Below are 22,550 nucleotides of genomic sequence, written 5' to 3' on the forward strand. Positions count from 1 at the left end.
CTGCAGGTCGGCAGTCGGAGACCTTTCCCCTTTTCACTTTATGAGATTAGCTTGCGAGGGATAGTTTAGGATTTTGGCACAGGATGGCGAACATTGCTTTGGACATTCTGACACAGAGTTTCATTAGCTACTTTTTTTGAGACAGGGAAACCCCTCTTAGAGGTAGGGTTAGTTAGGATTTCCATCCCACCCCCCACTCCTGCTTTTGATATTAATAAAAAAGTCTACTAAACATCAATATTGGGCTTCTAGTATCAGGAGCTATTAACATAAGACAGTTTCCTCAGGAAAGCAAGCCATAATGTTGATTCTTCCAAACACTGCACAATTAATACATGCCAAAAACTGGTTGAATACAAAACTCTCCTGAAAGTCTGGAGTGGTAGACAGAACGGAAGTTCATGTCACCATCAGATTGAGTTTTATGTACACTAGTGAACCTGATCAAACAATCGACCATACTGGAATGAGATCCATAATTCATTTTAGGCCACTCAAGAATCCCCCTCAGTTCTTAGAACTACATTAAAACATCTTTTTAATAATACTAAGGAAAAACATTTCGGAACGCATCAAATGGTGGATGGGCATAATTCTCCTAATTATCCAATTGGAAGCCACCAAGTAACCTGAATAATCACTGGGCGATGATAGACTATTTATCCTCCTACTTCTTTTTAACCAAATATCATCACCTGATGAACAACAGTGAACATAGGGTTCTGAAAATTAACATCTTTGGTGACGGGGTAAACGGAAATACGTAGAGGAGAGGCCATTTGTTTCTGTCTAAAGATTATAGTACATGTTAAAAGATGTGGGGACAAGCAACTGAACGCCTGCGGTCAACACTGGACATGTATACAAGGAAGACAAAAAAATATCAAAAATGTTATGTGATCCCAAACTATAGATGTAGATTTGTAGTATTCAGGCACATTAAGATCCCATGATAGAAAATTGCAAAACCCCATGCCAGCAAGGAAGAATGGTACACTTAAATGTATTGACAACTCCATTATCTGTACCTTCTCTATCAGATTTTTGCAATCCTGCTGTTGCCTAGAGGAGGAACCGATGTAGGTTTACTCAATTATACAAAGAGCGAGTCATGTGACTAACCATGGAGTACAGCACCCCAGCGCCCTGCCTGCTGTCAAGTGGTATCCATACAACTTGGTGATAATGCATATTAGGCCACAAAAACATCTAAAAGGGACACCATTATCATCCAGAGGACTCCTCTACTAAAAGTGATTGGTGCAAGCTTCCCACTGAATAAGAGTCCTTGGGCAGATTGGAGAATTTTTCCCTTCAAGTATGACAGGCCAGGTTGTCATCATGCAACAAAATCAGACCACTAATAAGGGGTAGTGAAGATGTCCAACAACTGATGCCACTGATTTTTCTCTGAGTCATGATTGCAAAAAACATTTTGAACATGTGTGCATGTGGTGATCAGGGCCTCAAGCACTGGAAATATTGCCTCTGATGCGCATCCTCTCAATTGGGAACAGCAGCAGACGCTGCATTTTTTTAATAGGAGCATAAGCCGAGAGACAAGGAATATCTGAAGAAAAACTCTAATTGTGACCTACATGTCAGGGGTAAGGGGTGTGGCTTTTGGATGAAATGACCACTTCTTTCTTAGGATACCAAAAGCAATTTTGATTTGTGCTCCGCACAAGTGCTCCAGTCTTCTTAAATATGGGTAAGGGTGTCCCATCAGTCTGGTGGATAGGGCAGAGGGATGTAGTTTTACAAACTGCAAAATGTAACACATCTACCCTTCTAAGGTATGCTTCTGTAGAAGAACAAGCTATAAAGATAACAGACTTACCAAATTGACCGAACCATTGAACCCTAGTCCAACAAAAAGTGTTGAGGCTAGCTGCTGCCTTTCCTTTTCTTCTTCAGAGACATGATTGACCAACTGATCAGTAGCGGACATTCCAAGAGCAAGGTCCTCCTCCAATGGTGTACAGCTCGGAGCAGAAGGGTGCACTTCAGTTGCAGTTTCTATTGGGCTTTCTTTTTTAAGAAGGTATCCCTCTTTCCCCCAGGCTTTTTTAACACCATGTTTCTGATGATTTGCCCTAGAAAGAAAATGTTTGCAATTAAACAAGTGCTTTACATTGTTTTTCATTTAATTCATACTGTAAAGAGTTTGATTTGTGTAGGGATCAAACATCATGGGCACAGCCTTCAGTTGCTGCTGGGAGCCGAATTGAGAAGTGGAAGCAGACCCCTTTACAGCCGTTCTGATCCACCTTTAGAACGCCAGCAATGATGAAATCTGAGCTTCAGTCGCAGACGTGCTGCGGATTTTGCATTTCAGGTTCATGGGGTTTGCTTGAGTAACGCAATGAAATGCTAAATCAGTGGCTGCAAATAAAAAGATGATTAATGCTAGCCCATACAGTTTTGACTTATGACTCTTTCCTTGCACATTTTCCTGCCGGAATTACCTGTATGTTTTGACAAACACCGATCAGTGACCAACTGGCACCATTAGGGAGGGATTCAGAAACACTATTCATGTAGAGTTCTGGGAAGCAAACTCTAAAGAACATGCAATGTTTTCACACAATATCATAACAGAACTCTTGCTTGGTTAGAAGGCTGAGGAGACTCGATTAAGGAGATCACAGATCTGGTGGAAACTACAATTACCAAACACAAGAGCTTGTCAAGCATAATAATGTCCACAGAAGTAAGTACAGAACTATTTGGGTGTGTGTCGATTGCTTCAAAAACATTATTTCCTCTTTTCTCATTTGGCCTTCTCACTTTTTACCACAGAATGCTGGGGGAGAGCCCCTGCAGCCTCCCCAATATCCCACATAACTCCACCCAACCCCATACCACCCCTACCAATATTTCCGGACCCCAACCCACCATCTACATCTTGGCGCAAAATTTGAGGAAAAAAAATACCAAAATCAATTTGAGCAGTTTTGGTCAAGCAATAGACCAACTACTCTACTTAGCGATACATATTCATTAAGTCAAACCTACTAAAAGGTAAGAAAATATATACTATGGCGAGTTGGCTGAACGCCACATCCTGGTGGGGGGGAAGTGAGGCACTGGGACAGGGCTGGTCCGGCTGCTAACCTATGTGCCTCTCAAATGGTGGATGAGAGGGATCCAGTTGCCTCTCTAATGAGGAGGAATCCCGCCTGCTTGCCATCTGCCCAAAGACACAGTCCATCATACCCAGAGGCAGCCTCTGTAGGAAAACTTGGAAGATCTTAAAATCCCAGAAAGCACTGCACACAATTACAATAGTCCCTGAAACGGAATAGGAAACATTTAGCTAAGGACCATGTACAAACTCGTGGTGTTAGTGAACCCCATTGGAGGGATACAACCACCTTTCCACAGGAAGCAAGTGTGGCTCTCATGCTCCAGAGTTCATAATGCGGCATGTTGGATACCAGATATCCACCAGGAGAGAATGCAGAACAAATTGTGCCAACAGCAATTGCAAGCCAGAGTTGCTGATGTCTCTGAAACCTCACAGGCCCAGATCATCAATAGAAATCCTCAAACAATTAAAAAATACATGTCTTGACTGACAACACCAAAACGAAGTAGAGTAAAAAGAGGGATAACCAATCAGCAAGAGGACACAAACCGAAAAGGGGAGCAACTTATCGGAGAGGCCCTTAGAAAATACTCCCCCAGCCTAGGGACAATAAAAAAGGTTGTAAAAATGCATTGAGGGGAGTATAAGAATCGCTACACCCTGGAGGCACCGGAGACAAAAGGCGGAGCAGAGTTTTAGAAGAGCACCCCTCAAATCCCTGGATTTTGAGTCTGAGATTTTCAACCAGTGACCCCTGGTTTAGGGAAGGAGGTAAAGCACACCCATGGAAGAATGGTGACATTATATTGTCTGCCTGGAAAGGAAGGGGAGTGGGTGAGAATTATGCATTAAACCTGCACAGTCCAAGGTCTGGAAGAGAATCTGTAAAATTTGAGAAGCCCAAGGTCTGGCAGAGACCTGTTCTCAAATATCAGAAACCCAAGGTCTGCCAGAAACCTGCTGTGAATCATGAGGATCTCAAGGTCTAAGAGAGAATGATTGCGAGTACATAGAAAACCTGCACTTGAAGAGAACTGAATGCTGCAAACACTTAAAAACACTTATTACAGCAAACTGGACTACTTCACTGCCTACTTCTTTGTCTACCTTGCGTTACAGAAGACTATGACAACTCCAGACTACGATCGTGGTTCCAAGGGTTTTTATTTTCAAGATATTAAAACCCTGGTTTTCTCTTTTCCTTTGGTTGGGGTGTCGCAGGCTAAAATAATTGGCTTCCCTCTCATCTCCCTAAACCAGGCGCTCCCAACACTTCCAACAGATTTCCCACCATCTAAATCTGACTAAGTGATGGCCTAAAGGCAAAAGCTTCAGTCAAATCGCTCGCTACAGGGTTCTTCTAGGGGTGCCCTTGCCTAACACTCACCAAGTTTCTCAATGGGACTTGGTTTTCTTTTGCCAGAAACAGACCCCTGAATGTTCTCTCACACATGCACTCTCTTTCTTTCCTTTCCTAGGCAGGGATATGTTGCCCTGCGCACCCTTCTCTAGTACCCTGACTCGCCCCTCACCCTTCTCTGCCTTCTCTTACACTCAACGGCCTTCTTCCTCTGCCCTCACACTCTCCTTCTGTTTGTCTATTGATGGAAGAGCAAGAAAAGAGCCAGGTACCTGCTAAAGAACCATAATTTAATCCGGGGAAAGCGCTCATAATTACTCTGGAGAGAGCCAGACGAACAAGTTACTTCCCCCTGGTAACGTTCTTTCGAATGGATGTTCCTTCCAAGTATTCCTCATCTTTTGATAAATACAATATCCAGCTTCAGCTGCTTTGGAGAAGAAAACTCGGCAGAGGGTGCTGTGCGACGATGCAGTTGACTCGATGTCCCTGGAGGGCCTCCGTCCCGAAAACAATGTCATCGAAGGTATATATAGCACGCAGAGCCAGTTGGCGTCAGTTTTTTTTTGTGTCATTTTTACAGTACAACTACCCGCTTTAAAGCGGCTTAGCCCATACTATACTCTGAAGAAGCGTAAGATGCAATAACATGGACATTCTACTGCGGGGTAGGTTGGGAAGGGCAATGAGGAATATGTGGGAGGAACATCCAGTCGAAATAACGTGACCAGGTGTAAGAAACGTGTTCTTCGAATGGATGGTGTCCTCCCACGTATTCCTCATCTTTTGATAGACTCCCAAAGCATTATTGGTTTTGGAAGCGGGAGTACGAACTTTGTCATCATGGGTTGTTGTGAACTGAATGAAGGACTGGTTTTCCAAAGCTTCCATTCTGACTTAAGGTGGAATCAAGGCAATAATACATTGTAAAAGTGTGAATTGTAGACCAAGTGTCTGCCAAACAAATGTTTTTTTATAAGACCACCTCTTTGCAAAGTAGAAGCAGCCATGCCCCTAGTGGAATGGGCTCTTAATCCTTCTGGGGGATCTTTCCCAGCCAGCCTATAGCATTCAGTAATAGCTCCAATAATCCATCTGGACAAAGTCTGTTTGGTTAGCCTTTCAGTGTCTATTACCAGTATAGCCTATAAACAGCTGGCCAACCAGACAAAATATTGACATCCTTAAAATGTAGAAACTCAAAGACCTTCGTGGGTCAAGTCTGTGTAGTCTCTCCTCTTCCTTGCCAGGATGAGATGAAGGGTAAAAAGTAGGTAATACTATCTTTTGTCCCAAATGAAAATCTGATATGACCTTAGGTAGGAATTAAGGTTTGACCACAAGGACGACCTTGTCCTTATGAAAGTCCTTAAAAGGTAGCACAGAAGATAGTGCCTGCAACTCACTCACTCTACGGGCTGCTAACGCTAACAGGATGGTTTTGAATGTTAGTAGTCTTAAGGGACATGAATGGAGTGGTTCAAATGGTGCACACAAACTTTAAAACAAGATCAAGGTACCAAACCGGAACCTGAAAAGGAGATGAGGGAACACATTAGTGAGTCCATTTAGCAATTGTATCACCAACGGAATTTTAAAATATGACCTTTCCACAGTCGAGCGCTTGAAGATCGAAAAGCACCGCTAAATGACCTCTAATGGTCCCAACCTGGAGCACCCAGATTGGCCAAATACAGCAGAAAAGATAACATCTCTGGTGTTTTGCATAGAAACTGGTCCACATTCTTATCTCTGCACCAGCTGCAGAATGTATTCCAATAGCAGCAGTACAAAAGACTTTGTGGCTGGCCTTCTGGCCAAAAGTAAAATCTTCATTATGTCTGTGACAGGCCACTCAGACTAGGCAGGTGAGATGAACAAAGGCCAGTCTTTATTGACTTTGATAAGAAAAGAAAAACAATCAAGATTTCAGCTCTCTTAGTTCAGCCCAAGTTGCAATAGTTGTAGGTTTTCTGAGAGGGTAAGGCAGAAACCTAGGTTTAGACCTCATAAACCCATTGGTATGAACTTGTTGCTTCCTCGCTTCCAAATTGATTCTGCAAGAAAGAGGAGAATGCACCGTCAGTCCCTCTTTTCTTTCTGTCTTATATAGGGGCTGGATACTCTTGGACCAATCAAGGCCTCCCTCACCTTTGAGGCTTGAAAACCCACCCAGGCGCCGCCCCCTCCCTTCTGTACTATCGGTCGCCATGATGCAACCCAGCCATGTGCCGCGAGGTGCAGATGGGGGGTTTAAGTTTTCAGAGCCATCCACCCTAGGTAAGGCACAAATGCTTCTAACATTCCTCCTCTCCACATTATCTGCTTTCAGCTGTCTTTTGCGTGGCAGCGCATAAGGTCCCTTTGATCTTCCCCGAGCGGCCCCCATGTTGTGGCGTCTCGGCCAAACAAACCTTTTGAGGTCCGTGACTCGCTGGGTTGATAGTAAACGCTGGTCTTGTTTCTGTGTCGCGGTCGCAACCATGTAGCCTCCAGCCCACACTCCTCTCTCCTTTGGCACTCGCTCCGGTTGAACGTTTGTGCCGCCGTCAGTGTAGAAGCCTGCATTCCACCTCAGCACTTTTTCTTTTTGCGATTTCGTGCCACCACCACTGGAGCTCATGTGGGACATGACGCTGTCAGCGCCTATGTCCGCCCCCCCCCCACCCCCACCACGAGGATTGAATTCCTCCTACGGCCCCCTCCTCCGCAATCCTGGCTATATCCTCATGTCTGGGTTCTGTGTGACCTGCGTCTCCCTCTGTGCTTCCTGCGGCCCCCTCCTCCGTGCTTACAGACTCAACCTCCGCATGGAGTCCCATGTTTCCTGTGCCCTCCCTAGTCTTTAGGCCGTCACAATGTCATCTGGGAGGTCCCAATCCTCGTACCACAGCCTCTCAGAAACCATGCGTGAAGGTTGAGCTTCTTGACCTTTGGATGGAGAACCCGATTGTCCTCTCGCGAGAGAAGGCCCTCTCTTTGTGGAAGACCTATAGGAGAGAGATGGACATGTCCAGAAGGTCCAGGTACCAGGTCCTCCTGGCCCACATCGGGGCAATTAGGACCACTGATTTCCCGAACTTTCTCAACCTCCTGATTACGTGAGGCAATTCGGGGACTGGAGGAAACACATACAGAAGTGGAAACTCCCAGTCCACTACGAACGCGTCCCCTCGAGCGCCTCTTGGGGAAATTCCCTGGAGCAAAATGTTTGCACTTCCGGTTGGCACTGGTTGCGAACAGATCCACTTAATGGGTTCCCCAAAGGATGAAGATCTTTTCAAGGACTTCCTGAGCTAGTTCCCACTCGTCAGAGACTGCTCTGCCTGCTCTCTTGTTGAGGTAGTACATGGCCACTGTGTTGTCTGCCATTATCAGGACATTCTTTTCCCATAGAGAGCCTTCAGCGCAAGTCCGGTTGCTCTCAGCGCCAAAAGATTGATGTGTAGTTTGGACTCCGATGGAGATCAAAGACCGCCGATTGTCAGCTCCCCACCCCATGAGTGAGGCGTCAGTAACTACTGTCATCTCTGGCCATGGTTGTCAAAAAGGTTTTCCCTTCAGAATGTTGTCCTCGCAGGCCTACCACAGAAGATCCTGTGTGACCCTGTTTGGAACCTGAAGTAGGTCTGACATGTTGCCCGAGCATTGAGACTATTGCGTCCTCGGAGCCCAATGAAGGCAACTCATTGTCAGACAAGCCTCTGGCACCAGGAAAATGCAGGATGCCATGAGGCCGAGCAACCGCAAGACTTCAAAGGCCGGGAGACGATGGACACTGAAATTTGGTGACCATCTGCAGAATGTCTTCAGTCCTCACCTCGGGTGGTGAGGTCTTTCCCCAACGATCTATCCAGAACATCATCAATGAACCGGAGCTTTTTAGATGCATCGTGTGGGACCTCTTGTAATTGAGGGAGAAGCCCAGTCTGTGGAGAGAGTGGCAGGTCACGCTGAGATGATTTAAGACTTGTTGGGGAGAACGCGCCCTGATCAGCTAATCTTCCAGGTGGGGGTAGACGTGAAGGCCCAGTCTCCTGAAACTCGCTGACAGTTTGGTGAAAACCCTCAGGGCGGAGATCAGCCCGAACGACAGAACTCAAAACTAATGAGAACCGCCAGTGGCGAAGCGGAGGTCTTTCTGTGCATGAGATGGATTGGCACATGAAAGGTCCAATGACACCATCAAATCCTGGAACTGGAGGGCCTGAAGGATCTGAAAAAGTGTGACCATCTTGAACTTGTCCTTCCTTCCTGAGGAACCTGTTCAAGTATTTGAAGTCCAAGATGGATCTCAGTCTTTCGTGGGGATCAGGAAATACGGAGAATACCATCCTTTGTTCCTCACCGTTCCAGGTATTGGCTCTATAGCACCTTTCTCTAGCAGGGTCAAAATTTCCTGCACAAGGAATGGATCTGGAATCTTTAACGCATGGTTCCCCGGTGGATGATTCTGAGATCTCTGAATGAAGGAAGGGAAGGCAGTAACCATGGGCTATGGTTTGTAATACTCCAGCATCTGAAGTAATACTGCGTCATTCTTTCAGATGCGGAGACAGTCAGCCTCCCCGCTGCGGTGTCGTGAGTCAAGACCTCAGAGACGTTTTGAGGCGGCTGAAGCAGTGGCTGATGGCAAAGATGCTGCTGCTTCGGTGGGCTTTGCACCTCTCCCTCGTCCACCACGAGGGAAATTTCTTTGGCCTCTTTGTCCAGCCATTCCCCCTCCCTCTTCGAATTGAAGAATAGTGGCGAAAGGATCTACCCCTCCAAGACTGTCCACTGGGCGAAAGGGCTGAGGTTGCCTAATAGTGTCACCTAGTGATTTGACTGATGCCTTCGAGGTCTGCAGCTTCTCAAGGCTTTCGTCAGCCTTGCTGCCAAAAAGATGAGACCCGTCAAAAAGGCATATTAAGGAGTTTAGACTGCACGTCCGGTGCAAATCTAGACTTCCTTAAACACGCTAACCTGCCTCTCAGTGCTTGCCACCCTGGCTCTGCCGATACATTCAGAAGAACCAAAACCCGCCTGACTTTGCCATCTTTTACAATGGCCAAGAAATCGTCTCTTTCCTCCCCTTCGGGAATATGTTCAGTGCCATGGATATACAGTCCCATGGGGTGTAGGTGAATTTTGCAAGGGCACATGTAGAGTTGGCTGATTTCAGAGCAATGCTTCCAGCAGAAAAGACTTTCCCTGACCAGGCGTCTATGCGTTTATCAACCCGATCTGGTGGGATGGTCGGATAGGCAGCTTGCTTGGAGTTAGCGGTTGCTACTTGCACCAGATTTTCTGGGGTAGAGTGTTTTGACAAGTAGCGGGGGTCACTACTTAACAGCCTATATTTTTTTTGTCAAATTTTTATTGACTACTGGACTTGATTCTGGTGCTTCCCAATTTGCACTTACTCTCTTTTGTAGAGCAACATGAAAGAATAGGAGAAGATCCCTTTGAGGACCTTTGACCAGGATATTCAGTGAGGTCATCCTGTTCGAATGGGAGGACAGGCCTACTCCATCCCAGATAATTAACGACCTTGGTCATGAATTGCCTGTCAGAGGCATCTGCATGCTCATCTGGTTCTGGCTTACCAAAATCCAACTCTGGTGAAGTGCCCACTCCACTGGCCGTCTGCAAATTTTCACGTAGGCCCTGCAACCTAGATTCTTCTAAGCTATCAGGGACATTAGGAGTGCCGTACTGCAATCCAAAGGGTGGATCATTGCCATCAGAGTGTTCATTGTCCGCATAAATGGATGCAAGTGACTTAAAGAAATACTTCCTCGGCAAAGGTGTGTAGGTTTTCTGAATTAATGGGAACAGCGTTGATGGCTTCGGTGGATTCGAGCCAGATGCCGATGGAGTCATCGATGTCTTTGATGAAGACAGGCACTGATGGCATCAGCGGCGCTGCTAGCGTTGACGTCGACATGTCCATGGACTTAGTCCGTGACAGACTTCAATGGCTCGAAGGATTCTTTGACGAGGTTTCATCGTGTCGAGGACTTGACGGCTCTCGATGAGAATCAGGCCTTCGTCCGGGGCTCGAGGGCCAGAGGGATTTGGCTCAAGTACTTTCCTTATCGGTTTCAAAAGGCACGGTAGGAGCATGGCCTACTTGCTTCAAGGGTTTCTGGCTCTTGAAAACGTGTAGCATTTGCGGCCTGAATGATTCCCATTCAGCCGGAGTAGAGGCCTTAGTGGGACAAGATATAGGCCGCAGTTGAGAGGAGTTGGACAAGGAGGACGAAGTAGGTGATTTGTGATGCCTTTTTTTCGATTTCCTTGATGAGTGGCGGAAGCCACTCCGGGACCTTACCGTTTAGTCTTCTTCCGTTGAGGAGAGTCATCACTCGCTTCATCAGAAGAATGTTTTTTCGACGAGGTAGCTGAAGGGGATTTTTTTCCCTTTACGCACCATCAGAGCTTTTCCGGTCATCGACTGACACTTGTGACAGGCCGAGGTCTTGTGCTCCACACTGAGACACCACGAGCACACTCTATGTGGGTCCGTCAGCGACATCTTGGTGTCACAGTCTTGGCATTTTTTAAACCCGGTCTTCGGGGGAGTCGAAGACATTATAGACAATTTTCAAAGAAAATTGTAAAGAGCAGCCTAGTTCACGAGGGTAAAGCTTACTCAGAAAAACGGTACTGAAGCCAACGGGCATTGCGCGTACTATGTATACCTTCAATGACATCCTCCAGATGGAGGCCCTCGAGGGACATCGAGTCAACAGCATCGACGCACAGCACCCTCTGGCAAAAAAAGAATTCCGAAGCAGCTGAAGCTGGATATTGGAGATATCAAAAGATGAGGAATACATAGAAGGACACAATCCATTAGAAAGATAAGGTTACTGTCTTTAGGCCCTCATATTAGCCAGCTATTTGATGGTAGGCGGCCACCGATCGCTAGTTGACAATCTCTGGTTTAGGGATGCCTGGCCTCAGAAGGTGGAAGCCCATGGGAAGACGAGAGGGGGACATACACTCGTTTGCCCCATCCCCGGATCAATCAGTCCGAATATCTTATCTTGTGGCTATAAAAAACCCTTGAACCACACTTTCTGGGAGTTTGCAGAGCCACCTGCAACACCTATCACACCTGGGGACATTTTAATCTGTCAGATTCTGCACCAATCAATAGGGCCGTACCCAATACACACTCAGCGGCCAGGAATATGACACTTAGCACATCAATCCCAAAACCTTCCGGTATATAAAAGGACAGGCACACCATTACATAACGTGAAATCCAGAAGATGGTGGGAGAGGCAGAGAAAATCAGAGAGGAAGGACTGTACAAGGAAGGCAAGTAGAGTGGGAGCCCCAGAGAGAACAAAGAAAGGAACACGTGGGTAGGGAGAGACTGAGAGGAGCAAAAGGACAACCTGTTGGCAGAGCAGAAAGAGTCCTAAGAAAGACAAGGCGACAGGACCAAAGAGGAGGAAATATGCAGTACAGTCTTTCAAGACCTGGGATAAAAGGTTACAAGTTATTTGGTGGCAATGCATTTTAGCAGGAGCTAAAGATAATCCAAAAACAAGCCTTGGGAGCAGTGAGGGGGACCTCAAAGGCAGCCTAAGCGAGAAAGCTATAGTGCAAGGGTCTCCAATCTTCAGCTCAACAGATGTTTGGGTCTACAACTCCCATGGTTCCCCACCATTGATTATGGTGGGTATATTTGATGTGAGGTGTAGTCCAAAACAGGGTTGCAGACCCCTGCTATGATGCAAGTACACAGGAGAGAAAGTGGAGGATTACCCTTGTGTCCAACAAGGTTTGTAGCATTGGATGCCCAACCACCCGCAATGCAATCTTAAAGTGCATGCTGGCGATACCTTAAAGCGGAATCCCGGAGGACCAATGGAAGTATCAGACAACCCCACAACAGTCAAGAAAGACAGATAAAAGAAAGAATTGGTCAAAACACTATAAAACTATAAAACCTCAGAGACCGTGATTGTTGAAAGCCCCTGGGAGGCGGCCCTGAAGTACAGAGAGATAGGGAAGGCACAGTCCTAAAGAAAGTAAATCATGTTTTGGGCTGCCTGACTGATCGTTATACCTTTTCCAAGGCCACCACTGTTGATTCAGCTAATCCCTTCTTTTGTGCTAAGAATGAAAAGAGGAGAATACGTTGCGCTCAAGACCTCGGTTGATCGGGGTTCCAGAATGCAGGCAGCAGAGGCAGCAGCATAATCCTGTAGCTCCTGGCCCCCTCCTGCTATTGATAATATTGGTTTATGAACACCAAGAAAAAGATTGAAGTTGCCGAAAACCCTATACAGAAGAAATCAAAGCCGATATCAGAGAGGAGTGAAGTTCCTAGCACTCAAGATATTTACTCTTTGCTGCTCAAAATGGCTCAAGACTTTGGAAAGGTGGGGGATGTTAAATCATCAATGGATGATTTGTATAAAAAGGTCTCTCAACTGGATAATAGAATTACTATCCTAGAACATGGATCTACATCTATGTCTTCAGAAATCACAGGGAGCTTCAGAGCATAGAATACCTTGAGAGAAGAAGTTCAAAAAGGAAGAGAAAAGGGATTAGAATTGGACTAGAAGATCAGAAATAAAATCTGAGGCTTGTTGGAGTGGAGTACATCTGGTGTTGGATATACTGAAGTTCTGCTATGGTTGTTACCAAATAGTCCCAGGATGTTGTAGATAATATATATAGAGTGAGAAGAAGCGCTGGTCCAAAAGCAAGACAAATTTTGATTAAGGTGATGAACACCAGGACAAAAGAAGCTATTCTAGGAGCAGCAAGGAAGAAAGGAAACACATTTCAAGGGTCACCAAATATTAGTGTATCGTGACTATCCAAGAGAGACTCTATTGATTAGGAAATCCTTTAAGGAGGCCAAAGAATTGTCAAGACTGGTGGGTGTTTAAGCTTTCCTCAATAGGGCGAATTTGCTGACCCTGGTTTTGCCTGGTGGTGAAAAGACCACTTCTGACCCTAATGAGACTTTAAAATGGCTAGAACCACTGAATGAAAAATGTGCTTAATACTTCCAACTAGGTGAGTCATATGTTTCAAATACTGCCTGCTCAACCTTGACTTTTTTTGGGGATATATTTTCCTCATTAACTTTGCATGCGTTAAAATGGCGCTGCTGACTTGACTCAGTTGAAGATTTGGAACTTCACACATTTTTTTTAAAAATACTTACTTCTAAGCTCGTAAACATCATTGCTCCGTAGGGTTGTCAGAGGTTTTGAGGAAAGCACCTTCCAGTGTGCCTTCTACGTGCCATTGCATGATCCAGGAAACAAACTGACTCTCTGCGTCAGATGCCGGCCTTCATAGATGCCACCGAGTGTAATACGCAGGAACTCGATATGCAGAAACCATATCTTGGAACTATGGCAGAGGGGGTAATCTGATTGATATGGTGCAGCATTTGAAAAGTCGCCTATGTGTTATGGATACGCGATTTTTGAGGTAAATCTATTTATTTGGATGGATCTTTATCTTTATATGCAAAATAATTTCAGACCCTGGCACACGGTCAAGATCAAAATGAATCGGCTGTGCGTATTGGTAATACATATGGAAACAGTGGGACATTGGGTGCAGGCCAAGTGAAGAATACAAAGCCACACTGAACGAAACCCCTTCACCCCAATAGTAAATTCAACGTGAAATGCTGCAAATTGATACCAAAATGCATTTTTTCTTTTGGATATTTAAAGCAACGAAAATAAAGGTGTATGCGAAAGGGTGCAGATCAGTCTGAATTAGGGGGTAGCGGGCCCAGGACTCCATGCTGCTGCAATTCCTTCATGCGGTTCAGTGCACTACCAACCTGGAACCACTCAATATTTGGATGGATATGATTCAGTTTTGCTAGAGTGATAGAGGCCCCCTGAAGCACCGTTATCCCTCAGAGCCGCAAGTGACACAATACACCTACAGAGCGCATGCACGTTAATGCTGTTGCACCGAGTATTTACCTGGAGGGACGTGGGTGTCGATGCACGCTGAAAATCTTGTTGGGAGCTTTTAATAGAGGCAATGTCTCGACCCTCTCATAATGAACCCCTATCACATCAAATTTAGGATGGATGACAAAACTGAGGATAAACGCTGGTCATTTATGCACAGGTAACGTGAGGGGCTGAACTTCCTGAAAGGGTTCATTTCATACAACGTGTGATGTGACTGACGCATGCCAGCGCAGGACCGTTACCTTCAGCATTTGTGGCAGGGAGAGCCAACGCACTGGGTAAGCTAGAATTGCAAGATGGAGAAGTATGTCCCAGCACAGAAACTATAGAAAGGGTGTCAAAAAAGCATTAATTAACAACATTTGCAAAGAATGCAGTATGGGCATATTTGTGGGCTCTACCGATGAGGAAGGCCGGGAATAGGCAATGAAAAGCGCCCACTGTGAGCTGGTTCATAATGGTAAAGGAGGCCCGCCAAAGGACAAGCGAAAAGGGGAAAAGATAACATCAACGAGAGTTAGACGCGCGATTCCAGGCGGAGAGAAAGCAAGACACCAATGCAAGTATAATGGATATGTGAGAACGTATCTGGAAGGATTGCAAAACCAAGGGAGACACACCATTACAATATAATATCGAGGTAGAGTTGGGAGCTAATAGTAGGGGGAAGGAGAAAGCAATATTACTAGGGTCATATTTCAAAATGAAGGCCAAATACATATGCAGTGCTCACCATGTCAAAATGGAAAGTTTTGTTCACACGTATAACAGTAGCAGGAACATCTTAATAAAGTGAAGGGGAAAAGAAAGTGAGACTGGGTGCCTCAACCTAGGAGTTTGGAAACCATCCGCAGCTTATCAAATAGGCCTAATAATTAACGAGTCACAGCAATCACAAATTATTATGATACTCAGTTTTTTGATAAAGCACACTTATGACTCCTAGGGATGTGCTAATGTATCAGGGTGCAAAGAGGATACTGGTGGTGTTGAGAATGCGTGCAATTTCCCGCCGCCAGGAAAAGCTATAATTTTGCCCGATTGTTGACCTACTTATGACTTAATTTGCAGCTTTATGGTCTTCCATCACAAGACGATGTATTCAGCCCAGCCAAAATATTTATATTGTGGGGTGGAGTTGGGAAGGCAAATATCCATCAGTTATTTGGTAGGAAGTGCGGCCAATTGTCTTCATTTCTGCGATTCAATTTAAAGGCTATTGAAAAATGTTAGGAGTTAAAGTGGACCCTGAGATGATAACCTGCTCTGCTATCATTTGCCAACAGATGTTAAAGCTATGTTTAACCTTGGTCTTCTAAATAGGTCATTTGTTGTTACAAGTCATGTATTATTTTTTTTAGGCATCATAGGTGTGTTAGTTGTGTATATTAACATGTTTCCTTCTAGGTATGAACTACTCCCATCTAATGCACTTGCTTGTGGGAATTTTATGGGGTGTCTGCGTATTAACAGTGATTGAGTACATGTTTATCAGATTAACAAAGTATATTCTTGTGCATCCCTTTTTCCAGATGCATCTTACTAGTTTTTAATTTACCCATGTTCATATATTCCTTTCCTTCGACTTCCATGTCCTCTATTTTGGTGATTAGTTTCTATTCTATTCTTATCCTTTCCATGCCTACCTATTTCTGTTTGCTTTTTGGGTCCCGTTCTGGAAGTGCGCATTAGCCTAATGCAATTTACAACATGGCAAGGCAGGGCTCTACGTCTATAGTCATTTTGAATTTTCTCTACCTAATATTCAAAACAGGCTTAATATTTGAGACGTGCCCCATATTTTGATACTGATGAAGTCTTATGTGTATTCAATTGGTTGGGGGGTCTGGGCTAGGCATGGATGTGGGATTACATGTGAATGGTTGATGGATCTAATTAGATGAAGTTGTAATTTCTTTTGATCATATTATCCCATATTTAAATATGTACTTGCCATGGGATACTTGCATCACATTATAACCCAAGTTACCTCTGTTAATTCCTTTAGTAGGTATTCAGCGTCAGGGATGCACTCAAGAGACTAGCAGATTACCTGATGACGCCGAGTTGGACATGGGAGAGGGCAATATTGTGGGATTTAGATGATGTTATGTATATATGTTGCTGATGTACGGGAGCTAAGCTATGTAAGATAGGTGATTTTTGTGGTAGTTGATACTGATTCCTTATCCTAATGTCAAACTTATATGGGCCCTCTTTAACTACACAGCCCATTTATGTAAGGACGACTCCAGATGGGTGTGGTGTCATACATTATCAGTGATTAATTCCCTATAGATAAATCATGAAATGATGATCTATTTGTCGCATTACAAATGCGTTATGAGGGAATTAGTGATTCAATGATTCTGTGTATGATACTGGTGATGGTTTCAGGAACATTGAGATTATAATTCATGCAGTGGATGTTGGATGCATAAAGTGAGGTATGAACCGAATCTGAGATATAGTGCTAGACTAATTCTCATGCAAATGGGTCTGTTAATTTAGTAGGTAGGATGAACCCCGTGGGGATACCCATGTTACTTGTTGTTCGTGATGGACTACACTCATTGGGTTCCCAATTTCTATGCTAGATGTATATAAGCACTTAATTTGTAATGGATATTATTTGTCATGATTGTTTGGGCTTGGAAATTGATAGTGAATAGAGCTGGTCCCCGCTACGGTGCTTAGGCAAGACTTGGCAATATTATAGGGGCATTGTACGGGAGTGTATGATGTGATATGTAGGATTATGAAGGTGTGGTCGGTGGTGTGAGTTGATTGCTCAGTTGTTGAGTCATAACATTTAAATGATACGGGGAATGAAATGATTTGCCTGAAATTAACAATAATAAAGAGATGAGAGTCAAGGTTGAACTTAATATACCTGGGGTGGCATTTGTCTCATTTGAAAGTTTTTCGGTAGAATTAATTTTAATTGGTCGTGTTCATAGGTTTATAGGAGGGGTGTCCAGGACACTGGACTATTTAGAATGTTATGTGTAGAATGTATCTGTTGTTGCGGACTTGGTTCTATTTCAGAGGGGGGGGGTTGGCTATGGGTTCACATCTATTAGTTGCTTTTTTAGATTTACAGGGTTGAAAGAAGAACCTATATTTGGAAAATTTGGCATTGACGGTGGGTCAGAGAAGATGGCTAATGATTTGCGTGTGCTTACATGGAATGTTAATGGACTAAATAATTCAAAGAAAAAGCTAAAGATCATGAATCATTTAAAGGAGCTGAAGTGTGACATTTGCTTTATTCAGGAGACTGCGCCCTGATGCCTCCGGGCCTGATGGTCTGCGTGCGTTATAAAATAAACAAATACAAATACTCACCTGCTTAAAGATGAAGTTGGAACCCTGAAGAAGGGTTGGGTTGGAAGGGTCTAGGGCTCTTGTTTTTCCACGCGATCAAGCGGAGTGACAATTTTGATTGAGGAATACTCCATTGAAGATTATGTGAGCAATGTCAGACCGTGAAGGCAGGATGGTGGCATTACTGGTTAATATTCAGGGATGTTTTGTGACGTTGTGTAATATTTATGCCCCATCTGTAGATCATGGATCTTTCTTTAGGAAAGTGGCCCAGATGATTCAAGACTTGGGTACGGATAATATCATTCTTGGTGGTGACTTTAATACTGTTTTGAATAAGGATTTGGATGGAAGTGTGTCTGGGAATAATAGACATAATGATCGTCATTATCTTTCTCTGAGAAACCTGATGGAGGAACATGCATTGCGGGATTGTTGGAGGTTGGAACATCCACATGCTAGAGAGTATAGATTTTACTCAGGCGCACACTCTGTTTACTCTAGACTGGACATGTTGCTGACAGCTGGGCAAATGACCAAGAATCATAAAACTAGTGAAATAGGCACCATTCTACTGACGGATCATGCGCATGTAACGATGTGTATTAATTTGGGAGATCCTGTTGAAAGACAATATACGTGGAGAATGAATAACACTTTCTTACAAATGGAAAAGTTAAGGACAGAAATTGATTTTTTTGTTTCAGTTAGTCACACGGGCGAATTGAGACCGGAGGCTGTATGGAAAGCTTTCAAATGCACTATGCAGGGTTATTTGATTAATTTGACGTGTGGATTGAATAGGAAACATGCTAGTAGACAGAAGGAACTTGAGATGAGGATTGGTGATTTATCTAAAATGGTTATGGCTGACCTACATGACAGAGATGGTCATACTGAATTGAAGAAACTGAAGAGAGAGCTTAACAATATAATTGAGGAAAGGACAAAAAGAAATACTATAACCTGAAATGTGAGTACTTTGAGAACGGTGAGAAATGTGAGATGGCTGGCCTATAGGCTGAAGATGAGGGAATCAGAACGGTCAATTACATCCATTCAAGATAAAAATGGACGGGTCACCTTTCTTCCAAAATAAATTAATGTATTCCGGGACTATTATGTGAATTTATACAAGAGTGAAATTGATGAGCCGGTTGGGAGCGGTGACTTTCTTGAGAGAGCGAAACTTGCTAAAATTTCTGATCATGACTCGCAGTTACTAGAGGAGGATTTGACACTGGGTGAGATTAAAAGGGCTATCAACAAATTAAATGTTGGGAAGTCACCTGGACCTCTACAAACTATTGGAATTCTACAAACTATTGCCAGATTCAGCCCTGGAATTACTCAAATATATGCATGTGTCCTCTTTGGCTAAGTGCCTACTACCGACTTCGACTAGACACGCCATGATATCGGTCTTCCATAAGAAGGGAAAAGATGAAACGCTACCTGGGAGCTATAGACCGATTAGTCTTATTAACACGGACAACAAAATTTTGGCAAAGATCTTGGCCATTAGATTGGAGAATCTTCTACCAAAGTTGATCAATGAGAATCAATCAGGTTTTGTGAAAGGGAGGAAAACATCCAGCAACATCAGGCGATTATTCCATACAATTAAAAAGGCGACAGACGATTTAGAAGATGCAGTTATTTTTTCATTGGATACGGAGAAGGCTTTCAATCGTGTGGAATGGGACTTCCTATTCTTAGTCCTTGAAAAATTGGGATTTGGAGTGAATTACAGTTCATGGATTAGACCCATATTCGGAACCGACGGCAGATGTTAATACCAATGGCACTCGCTCTGATCCTTTTAGACTGGAAAGGGGGACGAGACAGGGATGTCCCCTTTCACCATTGTGGTTTGTTCTGGCGATTGAACCTCTGGCGGCTGTCATTAGAAATGATCTGGATATAGACAGAGTGTCGTGTTGGGGATTACAGCAGAAATTGTGGTTGTTTGCTGATGACATACTTTTGGTTCTGCAGGACTTAAATCAATCTTTACCAACTTTAATGGAAGTTTTAACTTCATTTCAGAATTTTTCTGGTTATACAGTGAATTGGACCAAATCAGAAGTGATGCCGCTAGTTCCTGGATGTAGTAAAAAATATGTTACCGACCTGGGGTTTCGTTGGTGCCCGGATAAGATGTTGTATTTGGGGATTTGTATTACTCCGAAGATTTGTGATTTGGTGAGAGTGACCATGAGTGTGATTAATTTGGCTTTTAAAAATAATTTGGAACAGTGGGGATTGCTAAATCTTTCGCTTTGGGGGAAGGTTAATGCTTTAAAGATGGTGTCTGCTCCTAAGATCAACTATATCTTGGGTATGATCCCATTAAATATTGAGGCTCCTCATTGGAAGGATTTGGACAGGCTTGAAGAAGGCTTCTTATGGGACAAGAAACCACCAAGATTGAGTTTGTGGAAGCTACAATTACCATTGGAGAAAGGCGGGCTAGGAGTACCAAACTTCAGGGCCTATCTAGCCTTTAATTGTGCTTACATAGTTGATTTCATGGCAATGAATCCTACTGCATGGGCTATAGCTGAGGCGAGTTCTAATGGTCCTTTGTCACCAAGGGCATTGTTGACCACAGAATCGAGAGGTGTGAAAGATACATTGACTGCTTCTTTGAGATATTCCTGGAAGAATTTGAATGGCTTGTTGGGTGTGAATGCATACAAAGATCCAAATGCGGCAGTATGGATGAATCCCTCTGTTAAACTGGATGGCAAAATGTTATTCTGGCCTGAATGGTTTTTGGGTGGTGTCAGCTGGATTGGTGACCTCTTAAATGAGGTGGAATGGAAAAGTGCTAGAGACTTACAACAAGAATATCGTATTGAGAATTTCAGGTTTTCAGATTATAGGAAATTGAAGATGGCTGTTGGTGAGATTGACTTCCAAACTAGTCTGAATCTGGACTTTCTTATGAGGAAATCTTTGGTAAATGAGGGTGGCTTAGCGAACCGGGTATATAGGCAGATTCTGCATGAATATAATAGCAATGATTTGCTAAGAATTGAATGGAGTCGAAGAATTGGCTCTGACATTACTGTGGAGATTTGGAAAAGGATGTGTGAGAATGTCAAACTGTGTTCCTTGGGTTTTACTGAACGGACAAGACAAATCCTAAACAGGGTTTATTGGTCCCTGGAAAGATTATGTAGGAGAGGTTTGAAGGATGATCCGGAATGTTGGGCATGTGTTCAAGAGAGTGGTACGTTGGAACATATGTTGTATATGTTTTGGAGCGGTAGTGGCGAAATTTGTGAAGAGATCCTGAATGACACAATTGGTTTTAATTTTGAGACATTCATTTTGGGGAATTATTCCATCTTGGATGGTCTCACTCAATGCCAAAAAAATTGTTATTTAGAGGTGCTGCAGTGGGTAAGAAAATCATCCTTAGAAATTGGAAATCTAATGTTACATTAGAGAAAGAAATGTGGCTGAGTGAAATGCACGATTTGGCAGATATGGAGGAACGTTTATATAGGAAACAAGGCAAGAATGGATTATTTGCAAAGATATGGGGAACATTTTTGGCATTGTATTAAATATGATTTTGTATGTAATAAGATGTGAACTGCGGGATATGGTGGGTTTTGCTTCTGTGCTATGGTTATTTTTGATGTTTGTGTGACTTTGTAAATAGCCTTTGTAAATATGTTGTCAATTTTTACAGTGATGTTATTTTACATTGAAAATAAAGTTTTAAAAAAAAAAGACCTTGGTTGATCCCTCCGCTATTACAGCATGCTCGTGGTTGCTTGTGCCTGGCCGTCTCTCCTCAAGCAAACCAAGTGGGTCCCCTTTTTGGAAGTTTGACCTAGTTTAGAGAAGTCTGAAATGCTGCAAGAGCGTAATAATGCTCATGAAACTGCGTTAGCACAATCCTCTGCTGGTCCCTTGGAAAACCTCAAGCACTTGTTTTCTATTTAGGTTTCTTTAAAAGACAGAAATAACAAATTGATTTGAGAAAATCCAACTTATTTATGGAGTTGCTATTTCAGATTAATGTGTGGTGGTTTTTGATATTCCAAATAAAGGAACAAAAGAACAAAGTCACTTTTACTTAGCTACTCTTGAGAGTTTGTATTCATCACCATATCGATGTGCTCTATTCAGGAGACTTTCTACTTTGGAAGAGCACAGTAATCTTAACCAGCAGGCAATAGGGATTTTAGAATCTGTTCTACGTCTCAAAGCATTTAATCAATTTTCTTTGATTATTACAGGTTTAAATCAATATACTAGCTAAACACAGTTATATTGCTATTCATAGAGGAAACGCATACTAAACTTACTCTTTCAGTGCCATTTCAGCGCTGTTGCCAGAGAGCTCAGAAACCAGCGATACACTTGTGGGAGACTGCCTGCCAGTCCGCTCAGAAGAAGGTAAGCTTGAAGGAAAGGTCAACTCATATGGTTCAAAATTCAGGGCTGAAATAAAATTAAAAGATAATCATTCAAAAAAGGAACACATTATTTCAAAAGAGAATAATGTAAGCAAAGTAAGGTCTGGTTTTCCCACTTTTAGTCAATTACTTAAACACTGGTGACCAGGAGTGCCAATAAGAATGAACTTATTTCATGTCTATTATCAGTTTAAACAAAACCATATCAACATACAATACAAAAGTTCAATTTACAACCAGTACAAAATAAATCATAAAACACCTAAGGAATACAAAATATCAATGTACATGTCAAATCACCAAAATGTGAGTTTTAATTACTAAAATATGCAAGCTATTAAAAACAATGAATAATACGTCCCATTTCAGAT

At 43.4% G+C, this 22,550-nt stretch overlaps 1 protein-coding gene across 4 annotated transcripts in view; it reads right to left on the minus strand.

Moving 5' to 3' along the window:
• Window positions 1-22,550, minus strand: part of AP4E1 (adaptor related protein complex 4 subunit epsilon 1) — an 822,644-nt gene that overhangs the window by 183,813 nt on the left and 616,281 nt on the right. For all 4 annotated transcript variants that reach the window (XM_069624813.1, XM_069624815.1, XM_069624816.1 and 1 more), the window contains 2 exons: window positions 22,069-22,204; window positions 1,841-2,096 (listed from right to left, as the gene is read on the minus strand). In XM_069624813.1, the coding sequence (XP_069480914.1) occupies window positions 1,841-2,096; window positions 22,069-22,204 (392 nt within the window). The remainder of the gene's footprint in view (window positions 1-1,840; window positions 2,097-22,068; window positions 22,205-22,550) is intronic.

The sequence above is a fragment of the Ambystoma mexicanum genome, chromosome 11 (assembly GCF_040938575.1).
Source record: "Ambystoma mexicanum isolate Mex_15411 chromosome 11, UKY_AmexF1_1, whole genome shotgun sequence".
NCBI lineage: Eukaryota > Metazoa > Chordata > Amphibia > Caudata > Ambystomatidae > Ambystoma > Ambystoma mexicanum.